At 43.9% G+C, this 27,610-nt stretch overlaps 1 protein-coding gene across 2 annotated transcripts in view; it reads right to left on the bottom strand.

Moving 5' to 3' along the window:
* Window positions 1-27,610, bottom strand: part of LOC139260324 (adhesion G protein-coupled receptor A3) — an 841,088-nt gene that overhangs the window by 442,278 nt on the left and 371,200 nt on the right. For both annotated transcript variants that reach the window (XM_070876798.1, XM_070876800.1), the window contains exons 5-6: window positions 24,345-24,416; window positions 13,352-13,515 (exon numbers count right to left, since the gene is read on the bottom strand). In XM_070876798.1, the coding sequence (XP_070732899.1) occupies window positions 13,352-13,515; window positions 24,345-24,416 (236 nt within the window). The remainder of the gene's footprint in view (window positions 1-13,351; window positions 13,516-24,344; window positions 24,417-27,610) is intronic.

Below are 27,610 nucleotides of genomic sequence, written 5' to 3'. Positions count from 1 at the left end.
TATGAGAGTAAGCTTGCAGGGAACATAAAAACTGACTGCAAAAGCTTCTATAGAAATGTGAAGAGAAAAAGATTAATGAAGACTAATGTACGTCCCTTGCAGTCAGAATCAGGTGAATTTATAATGGGGAACAAGGAAATGGAAGATCAACTGAACAAATACTTTGGTTCTGTCTTCACTAAGGAAGACATGAATAACCTCCCGAAAATACTAGGGGACCGAGGGTCTAGCAAGAAGGAGGAACTGAGGGTACTGAAGGAAATCCTTATTAGTCAAGAAATGGGTGTTAGGGAAATTGATGGGATTGAAGGCCAATAAATCTCCGGGGCCTGATAGTCTGCATCCCAGAGTACTTAAGGAAGTGGCCCTAGAAATAGTAGATGCATTGGTGGTCATTTTCCAAAATTCCATGGACTCTGGATTAGTTCCTATGGATTAGAGGGTAGCTAATGTAACCCCAATTTTTAAAAAAGGAAACAGAAAACAGGGCATTATAGACCAGTTAGCCTGACATCGGTAGTGGGGAAAATGTTGGAATCAATTATTAAAGATGTAATAGCAGCGCATTTGGAAAGCAGTGACAGGATCAGTCCAATTCAGCATGGATTTATGAAAGGGAAATCATGCTTGACGAATCTGCTAGAATTTTTTGAGGATGTAACCAGTAGAGTGAATAAGGGAGAACCAGTGGATGTGGTGTATTTGGACTTTCAAAAGGCTTTTGACAAGGTCCCACACAAGAGATTAGTGTGCAAAATTAAGGCACATGGTATTGCGGATAATGTATTGACATGGCTAGAGAACTGGTTGGCAGACAGGAAGCAAAGAGTGGGAATAAACTGGTCCTTTTCAGAATGGCAGACAGTGACTAGTGGGGTACCGCAAGGTTCAGTGCTGGGACCCCAGCTATTTACAATATATATTAATGATTTAGACAAAGGAATTGAATGTAATATCTCCAAGTTTGCAGATGACACTAAGCTGGGTGGCAGTGTGAACTGTGAGGAGGATGCTAAGAGGCTGCAGGGTGACTTTAACAGATTAGGTGAGTGGGCAAATGCATGGCAGATGCAGTATAATGTAGATAAATGTGAGGTTATCTACTTTGGTGGCAAAACAGGAAGGCAGATTATTATCTGAATGGTGACAGATTAGGAAAAGGGGAGGTGTAACGAGACCTGGGTGTCATGGTACATCAGTCATTGAAAGTTGGCATGCAGGTACAGCAGGCGGTGAAGAAAGCAAATGGTATGTTGGCCTTCATAGCGAGAGGATTTGAGTATCGGAGCAGAGAGGTCTTACTGCAGTTGTACAGGGTCTTGGTGAGACCACACCTTGAGTATTCTGTGCAGTTTTGGTCTCCTAATCTGAGGAAGGACATTCTTGTTATTGAGGGAGTGCAGTGAAGGTTCATCAGACTGATTCCCGGGATGGCAGAACTAACATATGAAGAAAGACTGGATCGACTAGGCTTATATTCACTGGAATTTAGAAGAGAGGAGATCTCATAGAAGCATATAAAATTCTGCGGGATTGGACAGGTTAGATGCAGGAAGAATGTTCCCAATGTTGCGGAAGTCCAGAACCAGGGGGTCACAGTCTAAGGATAAGAGGTAAGCCATCTAGGACCGAGATGAGGAGAAACTTCTTCACTCAGAGAATTTTGAACCTGTGGAATTCTCTACCACAGAAAGTTGTTGAGTCCAGTTCATTGGATATATTCAAAAGGGAATTAGATGTGGTCCTTATGGCTAAAGGGATCAGGGGGTATGGAGAGAAGGCAGGAGTGGGGTACTAAAGTTGCATGATCAGCCATGATCATATTGAATGGTGGTACAGGCTCGAAGGGCCGAATGGCCCACTACTGCACCTATTTTCTATGTTTCTATACAGTGGTGATCCCCAGGGGTTGGTATTAGGACCATTGCTCTTTTTGATATATATTAATAACCTAGATTTGGATATACAGGGCATGATTTAAAAGTTTGCAGATGATACTATCTGTCTTATTGTTCCGAGTTTTGTAACAAACTTCAGGAGGACAAAGACAGACTGGTGAAATGGCAGATGAACATTTTGGGAGGAAGAATGAGGAGAGGCAATATGAATTAAATGGTACCATTTTAAAGGGGGTGCAGGAAGAGAGAAACCTGGGGGTGTACGTACACAAATCTTTGAAGGTGGCAGGACAAGTTGGGAATGTTAAAAATGCATACGGGATCCTTGGCTTTATTGATAGAGGAAGAGAGTACAAAAGTTATACTGAACCTTCATAAAACACTGGGTAGGCCTCAGCTGGAGTACTGTGTTCAATTCTGGGCACCACACTTTAGGAAAGATGTCAATAAGAATTCGGAGCAGGAGTAGGCCATCTGGCCCTTTTAGCCTGCTCCGCCATTCAATAAGGTAATGGCTGATCTTTGACCTCAACTCCACTTTCCTGCTCAACCCCCATATCCCTTGATTCCCCTACAGTCCAAAAATCTATCTATCTCAGCCTTGAATATACTCAACTCTCAGCATCCACTGCCCTTTCAGGTAGAGAATTCCAAAGATTCACAACCCTCTGAGTGAGGAAATAACATAAGAAATATTAGGACATATGACCAAAAGCTTGGTCAAAGAGGTAGGCCCCAAGGAGCATTCCAAAAGAGGAAAGAGAGGTAGGGGCGGAGAGGCCCAGGGAAGGAATTCAGAGACCAGGGCCCTGGCAGCTGAAGGCACGGTCGCCAATGGTGAAATGACTAAATTCGGGGATGCCCAAGAGGCCAGAACTGGAGGTCATCCAGACAGCTGTGCAGCTTAGTGGGAATGCTGGCTGTAGGAGTGGAGGGGATTACAGAGATAGGGAGGGGCAAGGCCATGAAAAAACGGAAGAGAATTTTAAAATCACGGCATTGCTTAACTGGGAGCCAATGTCGGTCAGCGAGTAGAGGGGCGATGGGTGAACGGAATGGTGTGAGTTAGGACACTGGCAGCAGAGTTTTGAATTAAATCAAGTTTAAAGCGGGTGGAAGACTGGAGGCCGGCCAGGAACACGTTTGAATATTCGAGTCTAGAGGTAACAAAGGCTTGGATGAGGTCATCTTCAGTTGTTCAAAGTTTTTTTGCATTTGATCATGTTGTAAAATAGGAAGATGGAACGGAGATGAAATACAATACAGGTGCTATGGTATTTCAAAAACGCCGGCAGAACTCCTTGAGAAATGGAAATTTTCGCCGGATGGTTTTCCACCAAAAACGAGCAGTACCACCGAGAAAATCACTGGAAATGAAGTGGAAATTCTTGACCTATGTATTTAATCAACAAAAAAACCCAGCAAATAATCTATTAATAGTATTGTAGATTCTGAGCTGACTATCAGCGGTGCAGGCTCGAAGGGCCGAATGGTCTGCTCCTGCACCTATTTTCTATGTTTCTATCAGCATTTGGTCTAAAGATGCTCAAAACAGTGAAGGTTTCACACTAATTGCATTTCTGTGCACTTAAAATAGTTACCACTTTTGCCTGAAATCCTGCATACAAGTGTGATTTAAAGCATGCAAAGGCAAATATTGAGGTCATTGGAGAGGGTGCAGAAGAGATTTACTAGAAACGCATCAAGGGTGAGGAATGTCAATCATATGGAGAGACTGAAGAAGCTGGGGTTGTTCTCCAGAGAGCAGAGAAGTTTAATGGGAGGTTTGAGGGAGGTGTTGAAAATCATAAATGGTTTTGATAGAGTAAATCAAGGGAAATGGTTTCCAGTGGCAGAAAGGTCGATACCCAGAGGACATAAGAACATAAGAAATAGAAGCAGGAGTAGGCCATTTGACCCCTTGAACCTGCTCCGCCTTCAATAAGATCATGGCTGATCTGATCATGGACTCAGCTCCACTTTCCCGCCCGCTCCCCATAACACTTTACTCCCCTGTCACTCCAAAATCTGTCTATCTCTGCCTTAAATGTATTCAATGACCCAGCTTCCACAGCTCTCTGGGGCAGAGAATTTCACAGATTTATAACCCTCTGAGAGAAGAAATTCCTCCTCGTCTCAGTTTTAAGGTAATTGGCAAAAGAACCAGAGGCGATAAGAGGAAATATTTTTTTACAATATGAGTTGTTGTGATCTGGAATGCACTGCCTGAAAGGGTGGAGGAAGCAGATTCAATAGTAACATTCAAAAGAGAATTGGATAAATACTTGAAGGGAAAAAAATTACTGGTCTATGGGGAAAGAGCAGGGGTGTGGGATTAATTGAATAGCTCTACCAAAGAACTAACACAGGCATAATGGGCCAAATGGCCTCCTTCTATGCCGACTCTTTCTATGATTGTATAAAGTAGCACTGGGTGAGTCAGAGTGCAGAGGTCAGAAGGTAGTACCAGACGATGAGCTGCAATATGCTGCCTTGGCCACATTGTACCTTCAACTATTTCCTGAACCATGGAAAATCCTTTGAGTTAAAATCATTTCAGTGTTCTTTCATTCTATGGTTGCTTTTACATGGAATAAAGGGAGAAACTGATGAAGTCGCATCAGTGATATGCCTGATGCACTTATGCACTGTTGATTGACTGTTACAAACTGTAGAAGCCTGGAAGGAGCCAGATGCATCGACATTGATGGTGGTAGGCACCATTGCTGCTTTTCACAGTTCTTGTAATTGAGGTTGTCTGCAGGTCAGTTCACAGCAGATGGCATAACTCCATTGTTGTCTCCCTGGTGAACCACTGCGTGAGTAGAGAATCTCCAAACAAGTTTGGACCTGCATGCAGGGGTCAATGGATGAGCGTGTGCGTGGAACGAATGCCTCCAGTGCAGTCAAACTTCCCTGGTGTCCCTATGTTCAACCTTTTCATGTGCCTGAAGAAGAGTGCTGAAGGATCTATGCATTTTGTCAAGGTTGGTAGTAGCACTCTCAGTTGTAGCTTGTGACCTTTAACAGAAGACTTTACATTTATATGAGCAGGCTATGTGCACTATGCAAATCAGAAATTGAGAAGGGAGAATTGCAGGAGACTTTATTTGCATAAGACAGCAGAGGTTAGTGAAGTTCTCGCACATTCTGAGGAGGATATTCTGTGTGACAGTACTGTCAACCAACAGGAAAATCCACAGGAAACAGCACAATGTACTACTGCCACAGGGAGAAGGTTAAGTATTGCAACGTGTCATTTCCTGACCCCTGCATACCCGAATCGCATCGATCAAAAAAATCTATCCCTATAATTCTTTCCAGTATCGCTGAGGATAAACAAACTTACTGACTGAAACCTGTTGCCATGCTGCAAGCTGTTAAATAAACTGCGATCAATAGACTCTCTGTTACACAGCCAGCTACTGCTTTCATTACAATAACACATTTGCAAAATGTTTTTTTTTATCTGTACTCTGTTGTTTTCAGGCATGATACCTTACACTACTACAATTGTACTCTGTCATAGTACAGCCAGACACACGGATTCAAATTACCAAATGCGCACTTGTGAATTACATGCAATCAACCTTTCAGCATTGCAGTTTACATTTCTTCATGTCAAATTAATCTGACACTTCCAATTATGATTGCAGCAGTAACAACATTGCTTGAAAAAGACTTTTGCAAGCACTGGCCTCTATGAACAGACAATGTGAGACAGAAAGTCGTTTTGTAATTATTAGGAAATCTGCCGCACTGAATCTTGCCATACTGCAACATTTAATCATTCTTAGATTTATGATTTATCCAGTCTGGGTACATAAAATAGATACGGTGTGGAAAATTCCCATCTCCCCCTACCCCAATATCAAAGATTTTAATATGCTGGCCAAGTAAACAATAGTCCACTGAACTCTGCAGTTAACCAAAATGCACTTAATCACATATGTATGACATCAAACCCCAGAGTGAGCATCATGACTTTTAGTTCACATCTGATCAAATCTACATCTGTTTTGCATTCTTTTGGTTTCTTTCACACAGAACTACTGCTTCCAAACACAAATCACTTACACTCTTGAAATGAAAGCGATCCTCCAGAGGCTGCATGTCATGTGCCAAAAGACATTCCCTTCTTCAGAAAGTACATGCCAGAATTCACCTCCTGATGGGAGGCGTGTGGGGCAGGGCCAAGACAGACAGTCGAGCCCTGTGCACCATAAGGCCCGGAAGATTTTAACTCCCGGTCCTCACCTGCATGTCGGCCTTCAATCTCCTATAGGAAGAACGAGATGGCCGGTAGGCAGCAGGAACAGTGCTGGGGGGGCGGGTGATGAAAGTGTGCTCAGGAGGGTATTGCAGTTGGGAGAGGGATTTCCTTGTCGGGCCTGGAGGAGCACTTCTGTATCTCTTGGCCCAGAAGGAAACAAAAACAAATGCAAATAACTTGCAATTGTGGGCCTCTTCTGGCTCTGGGTCCACGCCTCCAGGTTGTCCTGGCAGGGAGATCATGACAGCCTCCCCCGTGTAGGCCTGGGATTCAAATTGCAGTCGGGTCTGGATTAAGTAATGATCTTGCAATGAAGGATCCTCTTGGGAAGAGTGATCATAACAAGGTAGAATTTCAAATTCAGTTTGAGGGTGAGAAAGCTAGGTCTCAAACTAGTAAATAAAGATAATTACAAAGGTATGAAGGCAGAGTTGGTTAAAGTAGGCTGGGAAAATATATTACAGGGTAAGACTGTAGAAACGTAGTGGCAAAGATTTAAGGAGATATTTCATAACTCTCAGCAAAGATTTATTCCAGTGAGAAATAAAGATGCTAAGAGAAGGATGAACCATCCCTGGCTAACTGGAGCTGAGTCCATGATCAGATCAGCCATGATCTTATTAATTGGCGGAGCAGGCTCGAGGAGCCAGGTGGCCTACTCCTGCTCCTATTTCTTATGTTGTGTAACTAAGGAAGTAAAGGATGGTATCAAATTGAAAACAATGGCACACAATGTTGCAAAGGACAGTGGAAGGTCAGAGGATTGGGAAATTTTTAGAAACCAGCAAAGGAAGTCTAAAAAATGATAAAGACAGAGGATAGCATATGAAAGTAAATGAGCAAGAAATATAAAAACAAATAGTAAGAGCTTCTACAGGTAAATAAAAAGGAAATGAGTAACTAAAGTAAACATTGGTCCCTTAGAGGAAGGGACTGGAGAATGAATAATGGGAAACAGGGAAATGGCAGAGACTTTGAACAAATATTTTATATCGGTCTTCATGGTAGAGGACACTAAAAACATCCCAATAATTGATAATCAAGGAGCTATCATGGGGGTGGGGGGTGTGGGAGGGGAATTTAAAACAATCACTATCACTAGAGATAAAGTACTAATGGGACTATAGTTGTACAACATGCCTGGCTGGATGCAGCCTAACATCTGTCATTGGGAAAATGTTGGGAGTTCATCATTAAGGAAGTAGTAGCAGGACATTTAGAAAATCATAACTGGGACCAGTACAAACCGGATGGTCTGCACCTGGACAGGACCAGAACTGATGTCCGAGGGGAAGTGTTTGCTAGTGCTGTTGGGGAGGGGTTAAACTTACATGGCAGCGGGATGGGAACCCAAGCAGGGAGACAGAGGAAAGTAGAATGGGGGCAGAAGCAAAAGATAGAAAGAATAAAAGTAAAAGTGGAGGGCAGAGTAACCCAAGGCAAAAAGCAAAAACGGCCACATTACAGCAAAATTCTAAATGGGCAAAGGGTGTTAAAAAAACAAGCCTGAAGGCTCTGTGCCTCAATGCAAGGAGTATTCGCAATAAAGTGGACGCATTAACTGCGCAGATAGCAGTTAATGGATATGATGTAATTGACATCACGGTGACATGGCTCCAGGGTGACCAAGGCTAGGAACTCAACATCCAGGGGTATTCAACATTTAGGAAGAATAGACAGAAAGGAAAAGGAGGTGGGGTGGCGTTGCTGGTTAAAGAGGAAATTAATGCAATAGTAAGGAAGGACATTAGCTTGGATGATGCGGAATCTGTATGGGTGGAGCTACGGAATACCAAAGAGCAGAAAACGCTAGTGGGAGTTGTGTACAGACCACCAAACAATAGGTTGGGGACAGCATCAAACAAGAAATTAGGGATGCGTGCAATAAAGGTACAGCAGTTATCACGGGCGACTTTAATCTACATATTGATTGCGCTAACCAAACTGGTAGCAATGCGGTGGAGGAGATTTCCTGGAGTGTATTAGGGATGGTTTTCTGGACCAATAGTTCGAGGAGCCAACTAGAGGGCTGGCTATCCTAGACTGGGTGATGTATAATGAGAAAGGTCTAATTAGCAATCTTGTTGTGCGAGGCCTCTTGGGGAAGAGTGACCATAATATGGTAGAATTCTTATTAAGATGAAGAGTGATAGAGATAATGCAGAGATTAGGGTCCTGAACTTAAGGAACTTCAATGGTATGAGACGTGAATTGGTTAGAATAGACTGGCGAGTGATACTTAAAGGGTTGACGGCAGATAGGCAATGGCAAACATTTAATGATCACGTGGATGAACTTCAACAATTGTACATCCCTGTCTGGAGTAAAAATAAAACGGGGAAGGTGGCTCAACCGTGGCTAACAAGGGAAATTAAGGACAGTGTTAAATCCAAGTAAGAGGCATATAAATTGGGCCGAAAAAGCAGCAAACCGGAGGACTGGGAGAATTTTATAATACAGCAGAGGAGGACAAAGAGTTTAATTTGGAGGGGGAAAATAGAGTATGAGAGGAAGCATGCTGGGAACATAAAAACTGACTGCATAAGCTTCTATAGATATGTGAAGAGAAAAAGATTAGTGAAGACAAACCTAGGTCCCTTGCAGTCAGATTCAGGTGAATTTATAATGGGGAACAAAGAAATGGCGGACCAGCTAAACAAATACTTTGGTTCTGTCTTCACGAAGGAAGACACAAATAATCTTCCGGAAATACTAAGGGCCCGAGAGTCTAGTGAAAAGGAGGAACTGAAGGAAATCCTTATTAGGCGGGAAATTGTGTTAGGGAAATTGGTGGGATTGAAGGCCGATAAATCCCTGGGGCCTGATAGTCTGCATCCCAGAGTACTTAAGGAAGTAGCCCTAGAAATAGTGGTGATCATTTTCCAGCAGTCTATCGATTCTGGATCGGTTCCTGGGGACTGGAGGGTAGCTATTGTAACACCACTTTTTAAGAAGGGAGGGAGAGAGAAGGTGCGTAATTATAGACCAGTTAGCCTGACATCAGTAGTGGGGAAAATGTTGGAATCAATTATTAAAGATGAAATAGCAGCACATTTGGAAAGCAGTGATGGGATCAGTCCAAGTCAGCATGAATTTATGAAAGGGAAATCCTGCTTGACAAATCTTCTAGAATTTTTTGAGGATGTAACTGGTAGAGTGGACAAGGGAGAACCAGTGCATGTGGTGTATTTGGACTTTCAAAAGGCTTTTGACAAGAGATTGGTGTGCAAAATTAAAGCACATGGTATTGAGGGTAATGCACTGACGTGGAAAGAGAACTGGTTGGCAGACAGGAAGCAGAGAGTCGGGATAAACAGGTCCTTTTCAGAATGGTAGTCAGTGACTAGTGGGGTGCCACAGGGCTCAGTGCTGGGACCCCAGATATTTACAATATACATTAATGATTTGGATGAGGGAATTGAGTGTAATATCTCCAAGTCTGCAGATGACACTAAGCTGGGTGGCGGTGGGAGCTGTGAGGAGGATGCTAAAAAGCTGCAGGGTGACTTGGACAGGTTAAGTGAATGGGCAAACGAGTGGCAGATGCAGTATAATGTGGATAAATGTGAGGTTATCCACTTTGGTGGCAAAAACACGAAACAGAATATTTTCTGAATAGCGGAAGATTAGGAAAAGGGGAGGTGCAACGAGACCTGGGTGTCATGGTACATCAGTTATTGAAAGTTGGCATGCAAGTACAGCAGGCGGTGAAGGCAGCAAATGATATGTTGGCCTTCATAGCTAGGGAATTTGAGTATAGGAGCAGGGTGGTCTTACTGCAGTTGTACAGGGCCTTGGTGAGGCCTCGTCTGGAATAGTGTGTTCAGTTTTGGTCTCCTAATCTGAGGAAGGATGTTCTTGCTATTGAGGGAGTGCAGCGAAGGTTCACCAGACCAATTCCCGGGATGGCAGGACTGACATATGAGGAGAGATTGGATCGAATGGCTCTGTATTCACCAGAGTTTAGAAGGATGAGAGGGGATCTCATAGAGACATATAAAATTCTGACAGGACAGGACAGGTTAGATGCAGGAAGAATGTTCCCGATGTTGGGGAAGTCCAGAACCAGGGGACATAGTCCAAGGATAAGGGTTTAGCCATTTAGGACTGAGATGAGGAGAAACTTCTTCACTCAGAGAGTTGTTAACCTGTGGAATTCCCTACCGCAGAGAGTTGTTGATGCCAGTTCATTGGATATATTCAAGAGGGAGTTAGATATGGTCCTTATGGCTAAAGGGATCAAGGGGTATGGAGAGAAAGCAGGAAAGGGGTACTGAAGTGAATGATTAGCCATGATCTTATTGAATGGTGGTGCAGGCTTGAAGGGCCGAATGGCCTACTCCTGCACCTATTTTCTATGTATCTATGTAATGCACTCAAGCAGAGTCAGCATACTTTTATGAAAGGGAACTCATGTTTGACAAATCTGCTGGAGTTCTTTGAGGATGTACCGAGCAAAGTGGAAAAAGGAGAATCAATTTATGTTGTATATTTGTATTTCCAGAAAGCATTCAATAAGGTGCCACACAAAAGGTTACTGCACAAGATAAAAGCTCTCAGGGTTGGAGGTAAGATATTTGCGTGGATAGGGGATTGACTAACTAACAGAAAACAGAGAGTCGGGATAAATGGGTCATTTTCAGGTTGGCAAACTGTAACTAGTGGAATGCCACAGGGATCAATGCTGGGGTCTCAACTATTTAAAATCTATATTTATGACTTGGATGAAGGGACCGAGTGTAACGTAGCCAAACTTGCTGATGATACAAAGATAGGTGGGAAAGCAAGTTGTGAGAATGACGCAAAGAATCTACAAAGGGATATAGATAAGCTCAGCGAGTGGGCAAACATTTGGCAGATGGACTATATTGTGGGAAAATGTGAGGTTATCCACTTTGGTAGGAAAAAATAAAAAATAAAATTATTATTTAAATGGGGAGCAATTACAAAATGCTGTAGTACAGAGGGATCTGGGGGTTCTTATGCATGAAACACAAGTTAGCATGCAGGTACAGCAAGTAATCAGGAAGGCAAAGGGAATGCTGGCTTTTATTGCAAAGGGGATGGAGTATAAAAGTAGGAAAGTCCTGCTCCAACTGTACAAAGCATTAGTAAGACCATACCTGGAATACTGCGTACAGTTTTGATCTCCTTATTTAAGGAGGGGTATACTTGCACTGGAGGCAGTTCAGAGAAGGTTGATGAGGTTGATTCATGAGATGATGGGATTGTCATATGAAGAAAGGTTGAGCAGGTTGTCCTATACTCCTTGGAGTTTAGAAGAATGAGAGGTGATCTTATTGAAATATATAAGATTCTTAGGTGGTTTGACAAGGTAGATGCAGAGAGGATGTTTTCCCTAATGGGGAAATCTAGAACTAGGGGGCATAGTTTCAGAATAAGGGGTCGCCCATTTAAACAGAAATGAGGAGGAATTTCTTTTCTGAGGGTTATGACTCTTTGGAATTCTCTACCTCAGAGAGCTGTGGAGGCTGGGTCTTTGAATATATTTAGGTGGAGATAGACAGATTTTTGAACGACACGAGTATCAAGGGTTATGGGGAGTGGGCAGGAAAGTGGAGTTGAGGCCAAGACCAGATCAGCTACGATCTTATTGAATGGCAGAGCAGGCTCAAGGGGCCAAGTGGGTTACTGCTGCTCCTATTTCTTTTGTTCTTATGGATCCCGATTACATAATTGGGACCAAATCTGCATATTTAAAGAAGCACCCCTCGCCTGATAAAAACAGCTGATTAAAATCCCACAGCAAGGCAGTGGGATTGGAGGCAGTAAACCAATTTTAACTGCCCGGATTAAAATCGGGCTTGACAGCTTCATTTTGGATCTATGGTTTGCAAACCCACAGATAGCTCCAATTTCTGAACTTGCCAGAATAATAGCCTACAACTTAGTGTTGGTAATATTAGCAGACAAATATTTAATATGTTCATGCAACATAATCTGTTTTTTTGAATGTGTTAACTTCTCTGTCCTAATGGCAGATAAAGGAATGTCATATGAACATGTTATGCATCCATTTGCTGTTATCACTAGCTGTAGGTTCTAGGTTAATACATCAACTCTGCATAAATGCCAATTTTCCCAATGTGAATGAGGCAGAAACACCTGTGACTGTAACACAGTGAGACACAGAAAACAAGGTTTAAAATGAGCTGCTGCTCATTAATAATTGAATAAATTACTGTTTTAAAAATATAGTCCTGCACTTTGGCATTGAGTCGTCAAATCATTAACTTTGCGACACTTGATAAGTGAAAATTGACACTCAATTTAACGAACAGTTAAAGCCAGTGAGGAATGAAAGCAAACATTTGTGGCTCAAAACCCAGCAGCTCCAGACAATAAAAAGACAGACTTTCTGAGCGATGTTAAACATTTGGGACTGAGTGCCATTTTGACATTCAGTATACATGGAAAGATATCCAATGAGGATTATGAAAGGTGAAGTTTATGAAGGTTCCAGAGGTCTTAATATTTTCTCCGCTGAGGTTCAGGACTCAATGGTGTCAAAGCTCCTTTCAGTTAGCCGAACACATCCATAAAAAATCCTTCGTGGTCAGGATTTTCAAGAAGAGGAACATCTCCTTGGCTGCCATTCAGAATGGTCAGTGATGGAACTGCTGGGAAATGAGCTGGTGAAGTTTGTGAGAAGAGCAGTGGATTAGTATTTCATCTTAATTAATTTCCTTCTCAGTCAAAGAGAAAAAGATGATTCTGGTTGAGGACACTACATGGATTCAGGCTTCAAATACCCTCAAGGTCCAGAGGTGAGATTGATTCATTATTTTCAATCTCCAAAACAATTCACTTGACCATACTGTAATTTAAATTCCTTCCACTTCCATTTTGATCAAAAAAAGTCACACATTCACTGAGCCTTGAAGGCAAAAACTTAGGCTTCATTAAGTCCAATCCTACTTGAAGGCCAGCAGAAATGGGAGACTTTTCAGCTGAATTTTAACCCACATCAACACCCATTTCCTTAGTGTTGTTTCGTACAACACAAAAGTAATAAAAATAATTCTATTACATATAAATAAAAAAAATTTGATTCAATGAGTTGACAAGTCCCTCATTCTCAGTATATTTTAAACCAACACATACTGTTCCAGCACAAATGCCACAATCAAAGCAATTTTAAAATGAAAGCTCCACTCACCACATGACAACTGGTTCTCTTTCAAAGTTTTGAAAGGTCGTCCCTGTAAAGCAGTTGGGTAGACACATAAAGTTTCATCTGCTATTCGAACTGAGGAGTTTTTGGCCCATTGCAAGACCCATCTAAGGTTGCAGTCACACATTAGAGATTCTGTGCTAAAGTGCCTGTAAGAAGCATAAATGAATTTGCATGTAAGGATATATTTGTTTATGAGGTACAAATAGTAAAGACAAAATACACACATACACACACACACACACACACACACACACAAACCACTCTCATCACAATGACAGAATTTTCCCTTTGCCGTGCGTGAGGGCTTGGAAATGAGTCGGCTGTAAAAATTGCAGAAATAGACATCGTGTCGTCCCACCTCCTCCGCGGATGTGTTTCGCAGAACGCCACGGACCCGATCCGCAGGGGTGGGTGATGTCGTTCAACTCATTGACCCATCTTTTGTTTCTTTACTTGTCCCATTACCATCTCCTTTTGCTTTGTACAATCATACCTTTTGTCATTTAATCATTCCTGCCTTCCACCCTATCACAGACCTTTGTTCTTTCCTCCCCTCCACCCTTTCCCTGCCCCTGCCACTTGTTTAAAATCTGTGACATCTCTAACTTTTTCCAGTTCTGACGAAAGATTATTTACTTGAAACGGTAACTCTGTTTCTCTCTCTGCAGATGCTGCCCGATCTGCTGAGTATTTCCAGCATTTTCTGTTTTTATTTCAACTCATTAAATATTTGTTATCAGACCCTTAAGAGGGTTTTTAACTGCAGCTTTTGAATTTAACGGCATGAGCACGGGAAGCACACAGCTCAGGAACCTTGCATGTGAAGGGGAGGTGGAAACTCATTGGCCATTGTGCGAGGGCATTAATTGACTGCTAGGAATATCAGATAAACACACACACCTCGTTAGTTGCCTCAGGGAAAGGCTGTTGCTGACTCAATTTTGTGCACAGATTTAGGTTTCTGGAGTTTACAGGTCATTTTAGTAACCTCGAAAGCCACCCTCACCACATTGTTAGTGAGTATTAGAACACTGAGGGATTGGCCCTCTGATCACTAATTGACCTGCCATCTACAACATCAGCATAGTTGTCGCTTATACTGTCTCACCTTGGTCCTCAAAATCGGACCAAGATGAGCCCCCACCCTCAACACCAGCCACACCATCAGCAGCAGCAACAGCAACAGCCTTCTCCTCAATGACCTGATGCTCCACGGGAGAGATGGGGGCACCATACGGCTGTAGCGCACCGGAGGCGATACCCCCAACACAGGGTATACAGGCAGAGGATGAGCTTCCTCAACATGACTGAGCAGCAGTGCCAAAGGAGGCTCACGCTATCGTGCCAGGTCTTCGCGAATATTTGCAGCTTGCTGGAACAAGATCTGCTGCCCAGAGGTCCTGGTGGACACACCTTATCAGTGGCTACCAACTTCTTCATCTCAGGCTCCTTCCAGGGATCTGCAGCAGACATTTGCGGGATTTCGCGGTCGGCCGCCCACAGGTGCATCACCCAGGTGACCGATGCCATGTTTCACAAGTCAGCCAATTATATCAACTTTGCCACTGATGAGACCAGTGTTACTGCATGGGTGCTCGGTTTTGCGGCTCTGGCTGGCTTCCCACAGGTGCAGCGCGTCATCGACTGCACACATGTGGCCATGAAGCCACCCCATCATTAGCAGAGGAGTGTTTGTGAACCTTAATGTGCAGCTCGTCTGCAACCATAAAATAATGATTATGCATATGGCGCCAGAGTCCCTGGCAACTGTCATGACTCTTCTGTGCTGCGCCATACCACCCTCCCTCAGCTCTTTGCTCCTCCAAACAGACTTACCAGCTGGCTGCTTGGAGACAAGGTCTAGTCACTGAAGACTTGGCTCAGGACACTCCTGAGGAGGCCAAGTACTGAGGCCGAGGAGCGTTATAATGAGAGACACATATCCACCAGATGTGTCATTGAACAAGCAATAGGCATGCTGAAGATGCGCTTCAGATGCCTTGACAAATCTGGAGGAGCCCTTCAGTGCGCACCAGCCAGGGTCTCCAGAATCATTGCCGTCTGCTACATGCTTCACAACATAGTGCAGCAGTGAGAATTGTAGCTGCAGGAGGATCAAGGAGCAAAATACACAGCCTCTTCAGAGGAGGAGGAGCAGGAGGACGAGCAGGTTGAAGATGAGAAGGAGGAGGAGGAGGAACTACCAGCAGCGGCGCAAATTGCTGCCCGGGGGGCCCAGGATGGCCTCATCATGGCCAGATTTATTTAACTTGCTCCAATTCATCAACGTGCCTACACCACAACAACACCATAAAGCATCCCGATAATGACCAATCCTTTGCTCTCACCCAATGACCCAGTGCTCAAGTTAAGTAATGTCTCACCATTCACTCCAAGTGACAAAGCCAATTGCAAGATTTGAGCCAAAAATGGACAATACCAGAAAGTGGTGCAAAGAAAAACATTCATGTGTGCAATCAAAACGACCAACAGATTTTGATGCACACATGAGCTTACCCTTCTTCATCTACTTCTGTGTCATTTTTCTTTTGCAAGTGCTTCAACGAGGTGCAACCCCTGTGGCTTCAGTTGAGATAGTTGCAGGCTGCTCACCTCCCTGCTGTGACTGCGTAGACACTTTTGGTGGATGTCCTCTGGGTTTTGGAGCCTGTGATGGCCCCGCCAAAGTTTGTTCCTCCTGCGACTGTGCAGGGGCAGACTTAGCCATCGTGATCTGAGAAGGCATCCGGGGCTCTGACTGAGGGGGAGGCAATGAGGGAGAAATGGGAGCACATTGAGAAGAGCCCCCATTTCCATGTCCCCTCTCATCGTCATCCCTCTAATGGGCCACCTGCACTTCAAAGGCCCAAATCAATGTTTACATTCCCCCTTGGAGACAGCTAGCTTGTGCTTGTGTGACTGGCACATTAGCTGCTCCGTGCAGGTGGCCATTCTTTCTATGGAAGAACACATCGTCTCCATCGCCTGTGATATGATAGTGTTCATGTTGGAGACAGACTCCTCCATTCTCGAAACAATTGCAGACATCATGGCTGCAGAAGCTGCCAGAGCCTCATCAATTGTTGCTGCCCCTCCAAGATCACCCTCTTCCTTGATGGTTCCCGAGGCTCAACATCTGCATGCAGCTCAGCAGAGCATGGAGCATCCTGTGCCCTTCGGCGAGGAGTCTCCACTGCTGTCCCGTCAATTTACCTGTTCTTGCTCACCTGTGAATTGTGAGACACCAGATGACTACTCCATGGTGTAAAAGACTCACTGAGTTGTGTGTATCTGCGCTGATGCTGGGTGCGCTTGGGTCTGCTGACGGTGCACCCTCAGAGGCTGGAAGTTCCTCTGAGGAGTCGTCTTCCTCCTCCGGCTGGACAGAGGAGGCTGCTTTAAATATGGGTGCTGGAAACGAGTCATCGATGACCTCATCAGACCCGCACCATTTAATAGGGCTGGGAAATGCGCATGACTCTTTCAATTGGGGCCATTAAGCGCAAGTCCCTCTGAGCAGCACGCTGTTCAGAACATCATGTTCCTGACCCGCTACATCATCTGCACGCACCCAACCGGATACAAAGGTGAAAATTTCAGCCAATGTCTCAGTTGCAGTAATGTTCTGGTTACACTGGGCCCAAATTTGGCCAGGAATTGTTCCATTTTTATTGGAATAACTTGATTTTTCTGGAGTATCTTAAAAATCCCCATTTTGCACATTTAATTTGCACCAGTGTAAGTGAGTTAGTTAGGATTTTTTTTAGTTTAGTTTTTTTTCCAAAAGGGGGCTTTATTAGCCACCTACACCCATTTTGGCCATTTAAGCCAATTTGGACAGCTAATAGTTGCTCCAAACTAACTTAGGCCAGCGTATATGGCCACTTGTGGCCGTACAGAAAACCCTTGCAGAGAGTTAAGAAATCAGCGCTGGTAGCCAGCGATAGGGGGCGGAAGGGAAGCACAGAGGACCTTGCAAAGCACTAAACACCTTCACAATATCATTCAAGAAGCATAAAAACCATCAATAATAAATAAAAAATAAAACTTAAGTCCTACTTTCCTAACTCAGCCCGGGAAGTCAGCGGCCGACTCCGACTCCTCTCCCTCGAGAACTCTCCAAGGACTGGACTTCTCCGAGGGACTGGACTTCTCTGCGAGGGACTGGGCTTCTCTCCGAGGGACTTCTCCAAGGACTAGACTTCTCCAAGGGACTTCTCCGAGAACTGGACTTCTCTCCGAGGATCGGGACTTCTCTCCGAGGGACGGGAGTTCTCACCGAGGGAAGGAAACAGCCAGCCTGTGCAGCAGGCCACTCGGCCCGGGATAGAGGCGGGACGCGTTGGGTCCCACGCTGCAGGCACGCATCATCACAATCATGAGAGGAGCTACAGCGCATGCGCGAACGCTCAACTGCACATGCGGACAGCTGCCGCACTCTTTTAGGCACAGGGCTCTACTTCCGCCTCCCCCAATGGACTCGCCATGCCGCGCCAAGCCCCGGGAGAGTCGGCAGAGGGGCCAGAATCCCGTGACATCTTTTTGGCGCCGTTTGGATCGTAGGTGAGTGCGCCGAAAAAAACGGGAGGGCCAAAATTGGGCCCACTGTCTTGACAGGGACTGTGGTTCTCGTATTGGACTGTTCAGCCACCTAAGGACTCATTTTAAGAGTGGAAGCAAGTTTTCCTCAATTCCGAGGGACTGCCAATGATGATGATGATGATGATACTGCCTTGGTTCCTTAATTTTCAGCTACTTTTTATGGCAAATTAATATTAATTTATTTGAAAATGTAGAAGATACTACAATGAGATTTATATTTTGCTCATGTAGATAACTTTATAATTTATGAGTAGCTTCCAAATCACTTTAATATAAAATAATTATTTAACAGATACCACATCCAGCAGTCTCAAACACGGGTATCTTGCGAGGTATTAAACATTAAAAGACCTCACTGAAATAAGGAATAGCCCAAAGAAATTGGTTGTATGGAGTTAATGTAAGCAGGCTGTGTGTTTGGTCTACTTGCAGTCTGACCTTGTTTCCAAAGCAAGAAGTTGATCTGGAGAAAAGCAGGACTGGGTATGTTAAGGATACACTAGAGTAACTTCAAAAATAAAACTAACATAACCTCCAGCGAGGTTAGAGTTCATTTCGCATTAAATTAAAATAACTGTAAACAGTACACTGATCCATTAACCACAATAAGATCAGATTCTTGTCTAGGTAATTTGACCAATGAAAGTAATCTTGATTGAAAAAAAGTTAAGGTAAGAAAAACATTTAATTAAAAATGCATTTTTCAGTTTTTGGGATGCCCCAAAATGCTTCAAAGGCCAAAAAAATTACATTTTGAAGCAAAGGCAAACACACCAGCCAACTTGTGGACAGCAAGGACATGGCAAATGAGATAAATGACTTCTACCCTCTCCTTTTTCTTTAGTTGGAGCTAAATACCTTCATGCAGCCAAATACATGTTTTACACAAGCACCAAAGAACTATGCTGCCCGAGTTACAATACTAAATGCATTTGGTTTCATGTAACTTCAACAAGAAATATCAAATTAAACACATATTACAGTTGCCCCTGAAAGGAGCATTCGGCCCCAGTCAAAGTCTAGACCATTGTTTCAGTTTGAAAATATTTTGTTAAATTCAATATAGTCACTCTTCTTGGAACTGCAATAGGGAAAACTTGATGGTGCTCACAGTCCCGTGTCAATGCTGCAGTGTATGGATTAGAGAATGTATAACTGCATGTGAGACTTATGTACAAGTTGAGGGCAAGAACCTCGTTTCATGCCATGTAACACTTACAATTTGGGTTGTTTGTGGCATTCCAAGCAAGTTCTGAATATTAGTGTGAAGTGAAATGCTACACTAAATACACTTTTTGGAATTAATTTAGAAATTGTTCTTCAACCCTGTTCAACTAAAAGTGTTTTTTTTTAAAGAAATACAGAAGTATGACTTTCAACAAATGGAATTATTAAACTTTTGATTAGTTCTTATGGAGCTAGATAGAATAAGACAGTAATCAAAGTTTGCTCCTTCAACAAAGATATTTAGCTGCATTTAGGGTTAGAGTTAGGGTTAGGAGAGTGTTCATGATCTGTTGACCTCGACATGCTGCAAAGAACATTCTAAACTGCATCACATCAGTGAAATACAAGAAGATATTTTCTCTCTCATGATACTACACCAGTGGCATTTTCCCTTATTAAACTTAGATTTCCTATTTTTAGATTCACCAAATCTTTAGCCATGAAGTCCTATTCATGAACTGCTGCATTTTTTTAACTGAAGATCTCAGTTCTAAAAACAAAGAGGCTGAAATTCCTCTGCCTTTCCAGTGCAATCCTACGCTGGTAGAACCTGAGGGATTTCCACTTTCTTCTTCTTACAAGGCCAGTGACATGTGTCAGGTGTACCCACAACCTTGGTCATGCAGAAGGTTGCCACATCTTTTGAGGTTTGATATGCCCAGTGAGAAGAGGCATACCGATGTCCTCAATGGTGGTCTTGGATCTCAACTTGGGGGCCCAGGACACATCCCCAGCCGGGATCACAAAGTTGAGCTCTCAAACCACCATTGAATAATTTTTTAAAAATCACTAACCTCAGATTCTCCAATCCATACTCTGTAGCATTGACAGGGGAAACTGTAATATGTGCTTAATATGAGAGGGAACCCCCCCCCCCTCCCCCATAAACATCTGAGGTTAGTGATTTTAAAAAATATATTTAATGCAACCACTTTATAAACCAGGGGCCAATTCTGACCATTTCCCAAAGAGAGGTGGGGGTATGGTTGTGTGGGAAATGAAACCCCTCACTCAGACTGGGTATCAAGGCCACATTTTGTGGCATTTCCGGGTAGGCAGTCAGGTGCCTGCCATTCATATTTCAATCAGGTGAACTCTCATTGACCCGACATACTCCAACGCAGTCAGTAGCAGAGGTCACCGGCGAGCGTAATTGCTGCCCTAAGGAATTTCTAGGCTAGGATTTCAATACATTGCACCACATCATTGGTATGTCAGCTCCACACCTTTACATTGCTACAACCAGACCCCTTGTGTTGACAGCACAATCAGAGACCAATTTTTTTAAATTGTTCTGTTGGGTTAAGGGAATGTAATTAAGAAAGTAAATTCGAGGTCAACAGATCATGAACACTCTTCTATAAATCGAACTAAACAAGCGCCTTTGCAAAGTTGCCTTTACATTGAGTACTGTTTGACATGCCATTACATGCCAAGGCTGTGCATTCCAAGAATTAATTTGCATTTTTAGAAAAATGCTTGCAATGTTTAGATTTTTCTTCCCAATATTTCCTTTATCAAAAGCATAGATTCCTTGTTGAGGCACAGTACTACAGTCATTGGTTTAAGTGTCAAGTGGCCAGTGTCCATATGGGAAGCCTAACGCGGGTGTGTTAGCAACTTATTTAACCATAGAAAGATCACAGTTATGTCAGTTAGGTCCAATTTTTGCCAAGGGGTGTCGAGGCCAGTTTTAGGGACATGGGCCCATATTTGGCCAGTACAGATTTCTGGCGCACTCACCAGAGGTGCGCTGCTTTTGTAGAACTCCAAGGGCGCCAAAAATCTTCAGGCCGAGTTTGGCCACTCCCCCAGCCTCTCCTCGATGGTGGCGCAGCATAGCAATTGGATTCGGGGATGGAGCTAGGTCCCGGTGCAGAAAACAGTGCTGGGACCTCTGCACATGCATGCTAGAGTGTGCGCGCATGCGCAGTAGTTCCTCGCCCCCAGAATCTGAGAGTGTGCTCTGTAGGCTATGTGGGAGGGGCCCGAAACGCGCCACCCCTATCCCTGGGCTGAATGGGCTCCCTCATCGGCGGCCCGCTGCCTTCCCTTCACATAAAGGTAGGACTTCTAATTTTTATTTGTTATTGATTGTTTGATTGCTTATTACTTTGGTCTTGGTGCTTTAGGTGCAGGGTTCCTTCTATTTTTTAATTGTTAATGAATTGCTTATTACTTTTTGTGCTTTGTTTAGTGCTTTGTAAGTCTTGGTGCTTTAGGTGCAGAGTTCCTTCTATTTTTTAAATTGTTAATTAATTGCTTATTACTTTTGGTGCTTTGTTTAGTACTTTGTAAGTCTTGGTGCTCGGTGCAGGTCCTCTCAGCTTCCTTGTATTTTTTTTATTTGTTATTGAGTGCTTATTTTTGTGTTTTGTTTAGTGCTTGGTGCTTTAGAATATACTTACCTGCGCTGATTTCTTAACTCTCCACAAGGGTTTCCTGTGCAGGCCACAAGTGGCCACATATGCTGGCCTAAGTTAGTATGCAGCAACTATTAGCTGTCCAAACTAGTTCAAATGGCCAAAACAGGCATAGGTGGCTGGTAACGCCCTCTTTTGAAAAAAAAACAATACTAAAAAAAATCCTAACTAACTCACTTACAGTGGCGCAAATTAAATTTGCAGAATTGCGATTTTTAAGATACTCCAAAAAAATCAAGTTGCTCCAAAAAAAGTGGAGCAACTCCTGGCCAAATTTGGGCCCGATATCACCATCCTAGATGAGATCAGCTATCTTGGCTCAGGGTGGGGATCATTCCCGGTCAATATTCTCAGCTACTTATTGTCTCAACCAGTTGATCCATCAAAAAAGCCCAAGTTAATATTCTTAATCGATGATTGATAACTAGGCCTAGCTTTATCAAAGCACACCCATCAATTTCGGATAAATTTTGTATTTCATGTAAATTATCTTACATTTTCTATGTTACACATCTATTATTTCTTAAGACAATCCATTTAATTTATCGAAATCTCTTTGAATGCTATAAATCTTACTTAACTTGGCCAGCCTGGTTACATATGTCCCCATATCATCTTCAAATTTTATATTGATAGAAGTATTGCTCTCTGTAATGGTGTAAACAGCAGTAGAAAATCCTGTGGAGTCCACTGGCTACAAATAGCCCCATACACAACATCATTTATCCTCACCTTCTGTTTTCTATTACTGAGTCAGCGTTCAATACATCCAACCAGTTGCTATTAAATCGACGAGCTTTCATCATCTTTAAAAATGGCAGATGCAGAACCTTATCAAAATTGTGCTGAAAATCAAAGTTTATCATAAGCACTGCATATCCCACATCTCCTAAGTTAGTTACTTCTTCAAAGTATTTCCAATCAGTTTGTGAGGTGTGATCTGCTCCTTTTAAGATTATGATATCCTCCAATAGAATAGTTTAATCGTTCTCATGTAGGTGAGTACCTCAGCAGTTCCTTCGAATACAACCCTTTTTTTAAAAAAGCATGGAGCCTCGATTATTAATGCCCTCTGGTAGAGAAATTAGAAAATAGAGATTCAAGATGCATATCAATTCAATTTATAAACATCATCATCATAGGCAGTCCCTCGGAATCGAGGAAGACTTGCTTCCACTCTAAAAATGAGTTCTGAGATGGCTGAACAGTCCAATACGAGAACCACAGTCTCTGTCACAGGTGGGACAGATAGTCGTTGAGGGAAGGGGTGGGTGGGACTGGTTTGCCGCACGCTCTTTCCGCTGCCTGCGCTTGATTTCTGCATGCTCTCGTCGATGAGACTCGAGGTGCTCAGCGCCCTCCCGGATGCACTTCCTCCACTTAGGGCGGTCTTTGGCCAGGGACTCCCAGATGTCAGTGGGATGTATAAACAACTGGCTGGTATAGCCGGGTCTCCTAATAAACATACGCCATGTTCCAAGGCAGCAAATTACAAGAAAAATTACATCAGCTGAAACATTCAATGTGCTCAAAATCTGATTCTCAGTAAGCAATTTTGTATAATCTTAAAATCACAATTTCTTACAAGTCATTCTGTGCTGTTTTAAGTGTTACAAGGGATTTATTGTTTTTAGGCTCAACAGCTTTTGGGTTTATGTGTTTTTGTTACATATTTTAGAATTCTTTCAACTTTTATAGGCGCTGCACCACATGTTTTGGAACTGTATCACACAAGTCAATACTTCTATATTAATAGTCAGCTGTTACAAAGCTTTCACATTTTTGACTTTAAAAAAAAATGTTAACAGCACATTTGTAAGATGCAACAAATTGTTCTTGCAACACAACCCCTTTCAAATATCATAACTTTCCAAGTTGCACAAGTGCAAATGTTATATGTAGAAGCAGATAAAAAAGCACTAGCAGAAGCTGGGGTTTTGCATCAGTAATTATTAAATTTTCAAACCTAAGCAATATTTTCAAATTTGGGCTCCTGCTTCCATAAAGACAGAACATTACACAAATTCTCAGGAAGAAAATGTTATTTGCCTCAAACAACCAACCCATTTTCATAGATCAATCATGTCTACCTGACATTGAAGTGTGCTTAAATTAATAGAAGCTTTTTTTTTAAGTACTAATTCTAATTATCCAAATATTTTAGGAGACCCAGCTATTTATTGAGATAGTTTCTCTCTGTGCAGTGAAAGCAGCATTTGGACACAGGCTGGTCAGTGACCCCTTAGTGCCCTGTTACCGATCCCCGCAGGAGCTAACAAGAGGCGCAAAGCAGCCAAATTTTTCCCCATTCGTCTCGGTGGAGATAGGTGCAGGTTTCTAAAAAAATGATCGGCAAAAGGACTAGCGGCGACATGAGGAAACAGCTTTTTTTTTTACACATCGAGTTGTTGTGACCTGGAATGCACTGCTTGAAAGGATGATGGAAGCAGATTGAATAGTAACATTTAAAAGAGAATTGGCTAAATACTTGAAGAGGAATACAAAATAAAGATCTATGGGGAAAGAGCAGGGAAGTGGGATCAATTGGAAAGTTCTACCAAAGAGCCGGCACAGGCACAATGGGCCGAATGGTCACCTTCTGTGCTGTATCAATCTATGATTCTATCTCAATAATCTTGAGCAGTACAAAGAAACAGCTTAGTTTAGTTCAACAGGACTGATCCCCAGTAACCTAGAGCTCCAGATTATAATGGTATACTCACACGACTTTCAGAGCTCCAAGCTCAACAAACAACCCGATAGGAAGTGTTGAAAAGATGTTCCCTGACAAATTCCTGCAAAATAAAGCAACATTTACTGATCAACATCAGTATTGCAAAACACACTGGTTTGGGGGTTTGTATGAATTTGTGTAATTAGTATCATTCAATGTGAACATTGTAATTATACTATTCATCATTTTTATGTAAGAAGATAACTTGTGGAACCAGACAGGGAGATTCAGCTCATTAAGCCTATTACTTCTGCAGGCCATGTAGAAGCTATTCAATTGAGGATTCCACCATTTGATCAAGAAGGCTTCTCAAAGTTTATCCATGCCCACCAGGTGTAAATTAAGTAACTTGGCTTGTAGAATAAGAGTGCATATAATTCTACATTACTCAACTATTTAATCATTGCAAGTCAAATACAATGTTGATGTTAACATATTAGTCAAATTTAATGGAATAAATCATGGTGCTCCTTCTATAACTTCTTACACTTTAATACCGCAGGACAGCGGCTGACATTCTACAGAAATTATGTCATCGACAAAATCCCTAATGTAATCACTATTTATATTTTTATTGGGTAAAATATACACATTACACAAACAAAGATGCACAGGGCATAGAACTTGTTAACAATTAATTGGACTTATAGAAACATAAAAACATAGAAATTAGGTGCAGGAGTAGGCCATTCGACCCTTTGAGCCTGCACCACCATTCAATAAGATTGTGGCTGATCATTCAACCTCAGTGCCCCTTTCGTGCTTTCTCTCCATACCCCTTAATGCCTTTGGCCGTAAGGGCCATATCTAACTCCCTTTTGAATATATCTAACGAACTGGCCTCAACAATTTTGAGAATTCCACAGGTTCACAACTCTCTGAGTGAAGAAGTTTCTCCTCATCTCGGTCCTAAATGGCTTACCCCTTATTCTTAGACTGTGACACCTGGTTCTGGAACTCCCCAGCAACAGGAACATTCTTCCTGCCTCTAATCTGTCCAATCCCGTCAGAATTTTATATGTTTCTATGAGATCCACTCTCATTCTTCTAAACTCCAGTGGATACAAGCCCAGTTGATCTAGTCTCTCCTCGTATGTCAGTCTTGCCATTCCAGGAATCAATTTGGTGAACCTTTGCTGTACTCCCTCAAAAGCAAGAACATCCTTCCTCTGAACACAATATTCCAGGTGTGGCCTCACCAAGGCTCTGTACATCTGCAGTAAGACGTCCCAGTTCCTATACTCAAATCCTCTAGCTACGAAGGCCAACTTGCCATTTGCCTTCTTCACCACCTGCTGTACCTGCATGCCAAACTTCAATGACTGATGTACCATGACACCCAGGTCTCATTGCACCTCCCCTTTTCCAAATCTGTCACCATTCAGATAATATTCTGTCTTCCTATTTTTGCCCCCAAAGTGGATAACCTCACATTTATCCACATTATACTGCATCTGCCATGCATTTGCCCAGTCACCTAACCTGTCCAAGTCACCCTGCAGCTTCTTGGCATCATCCTCACAGCTCACAGCACCACCCAGCTTAGTGTCATCTGCAAACTTGAAGATATTACATTCAATTCCTTCATCTAAATCATTGATGTATATTGTAAATAGCTGGGGTCCCAACACTGAACACTGCGGCACCCCACTGGTCACTGCCTGCCATTCTGAAAAGGACCTGTTTATTCCCACTCTATGGGCCCAAGTTTCCACACACGCCTAGAACGGCGCAGTCCCGACCTGGACGCCCGTTTTTCACGCCACAAAGTGCGCCTAAAAAAATCCTCGGTATTCTCCACCTACTTGCAGGTCCTCTGGCCCTCGGCGCAGCCAGCACGAGCTGTGGGGGGGTGGAGCCAGGTCCCTGCGCTGAAAACAGTGCCGGGACCTCTGCACATGCGCGCTACAGTGGGCACGCAAGTGCAGTAGCTCCAGGCGCCGAACTGTGTGGGAGGGGCCCGAAGCACGCAGCCCCTAGCCCTGGCCCAATGGCCTCACTGGGGCTGCGTGAATAAGGCTCCTCCCACGGCCAGCTCCTGCTCCCCACCCCCCCCCCCGACCAGACCCGACACTCGCTCCCCGCCGCCCCCCTGCCTCCGGACCAGACCCGACACCCGCTCCCCCTCCCCCTGCCTCCGGACCAGACCAGACCCGACACCCGCTCCCCCCGGACCAGACCCAACACCTGCTCCCCCCTCCTGCCTCCGGACCAGACCAGACCCAACACTCGCTCCCCCGCCCCCCCGCCTCCGGACAAGACCGACACCCACTCCCCCCACCCCCTGCCTCCGGACCAGACCAGACCCGACACCCGCGCCCCCTCCACCCCCCCCCCCGACTGACCCGACTCGACCCACGCTCCTGTTCCCGCTCCCCGCCTCCCCGACTCCCCAACTGGACCCAACCCGACCCGCGCTCCCGCCCCCCGACCCGACTGCCCCCCCCACTGGACCCGACCCGACTCCCACTCCCGGACTGAATCCGACCTGACCTCCCCCCCTCTCCCCATCCCTCCCCCTCTCTCTCTCTCTCTCCCTCCCTCCCTCTCTCTCACCCTCCCCCCCTCTCTCTCTCTCCCTCCGCCCCTCTCTCTCTCCCTCCGCCCCCCCCTCCCTCTCGCTCTCTCCCTCCGCACCCCCCCTCCCTCCCTCTCTCTCTCTCTCCCCCCCTCTCCCTCTCTCTCCCCCCCTTCTCTCCCTCTTCACCCCCCCCTCTCTCCCTCTCTCTCCCCCTCTCTCCACCCCCCCCTCTCCCTCTCTCTCTCTCCCCCCCGACCCGAACCAAACCGAACCGAACTTCCCCGACCTGACGCCACCTACCTGTAAATCTGGTGCTGGGGACGGGCCCTGCCCGAAGTCTCGGGCCGGCCCGTTCAGCCTTCGGTCCCGAAAGGCCTGCCTGAAGCACTTTCACACAGGTAGGAAGATGGTTTATTTAATCTTTTCTTTGCTTATAAATGTTTATTCAGGTTGGATTTATTTGTATAATATTTGTATAAGTATAAATAAGGATTTATTATAGAATTTAATGACTTCCCTTCCCCCCCCTCACCTCGTTCTGGATGCCTAATTTGTAACCTGCGCCTGATTTTTTAATGTGTAGAACAGGTTTTGCACACTAATCTCTTGTGTGTGACCTTGTCAAAAGCCTTTTGAAAGTTCAAATACACCACATCCACTGGTTCTCTCTTGTCCGCTCTATTAGTTACATCCTCAAAAAATTCGAGGAGATTTGTCAAGCATGATTTCCCTTT

Source organism: Pristiophorus japonicus, chromosome 3 (assembly GCF_044704955.1).
Source record: "Pristiophorus japonicus isolate sPriJap1 chromosome 3, sPriJap1.hap1, whole genome shotgun sequence".
Classification (NCBI taxonomy): Eukaryota; Metazoa; Chordata; class Chondrichthyes; family Pristiophoridae; genus Pristiophorus; species Pristiophorus japonicus.
Note: the sequence above shows the minus strand (reverse complement) of the source record. Positions and strands in the feature narration are given on the sequence as shown.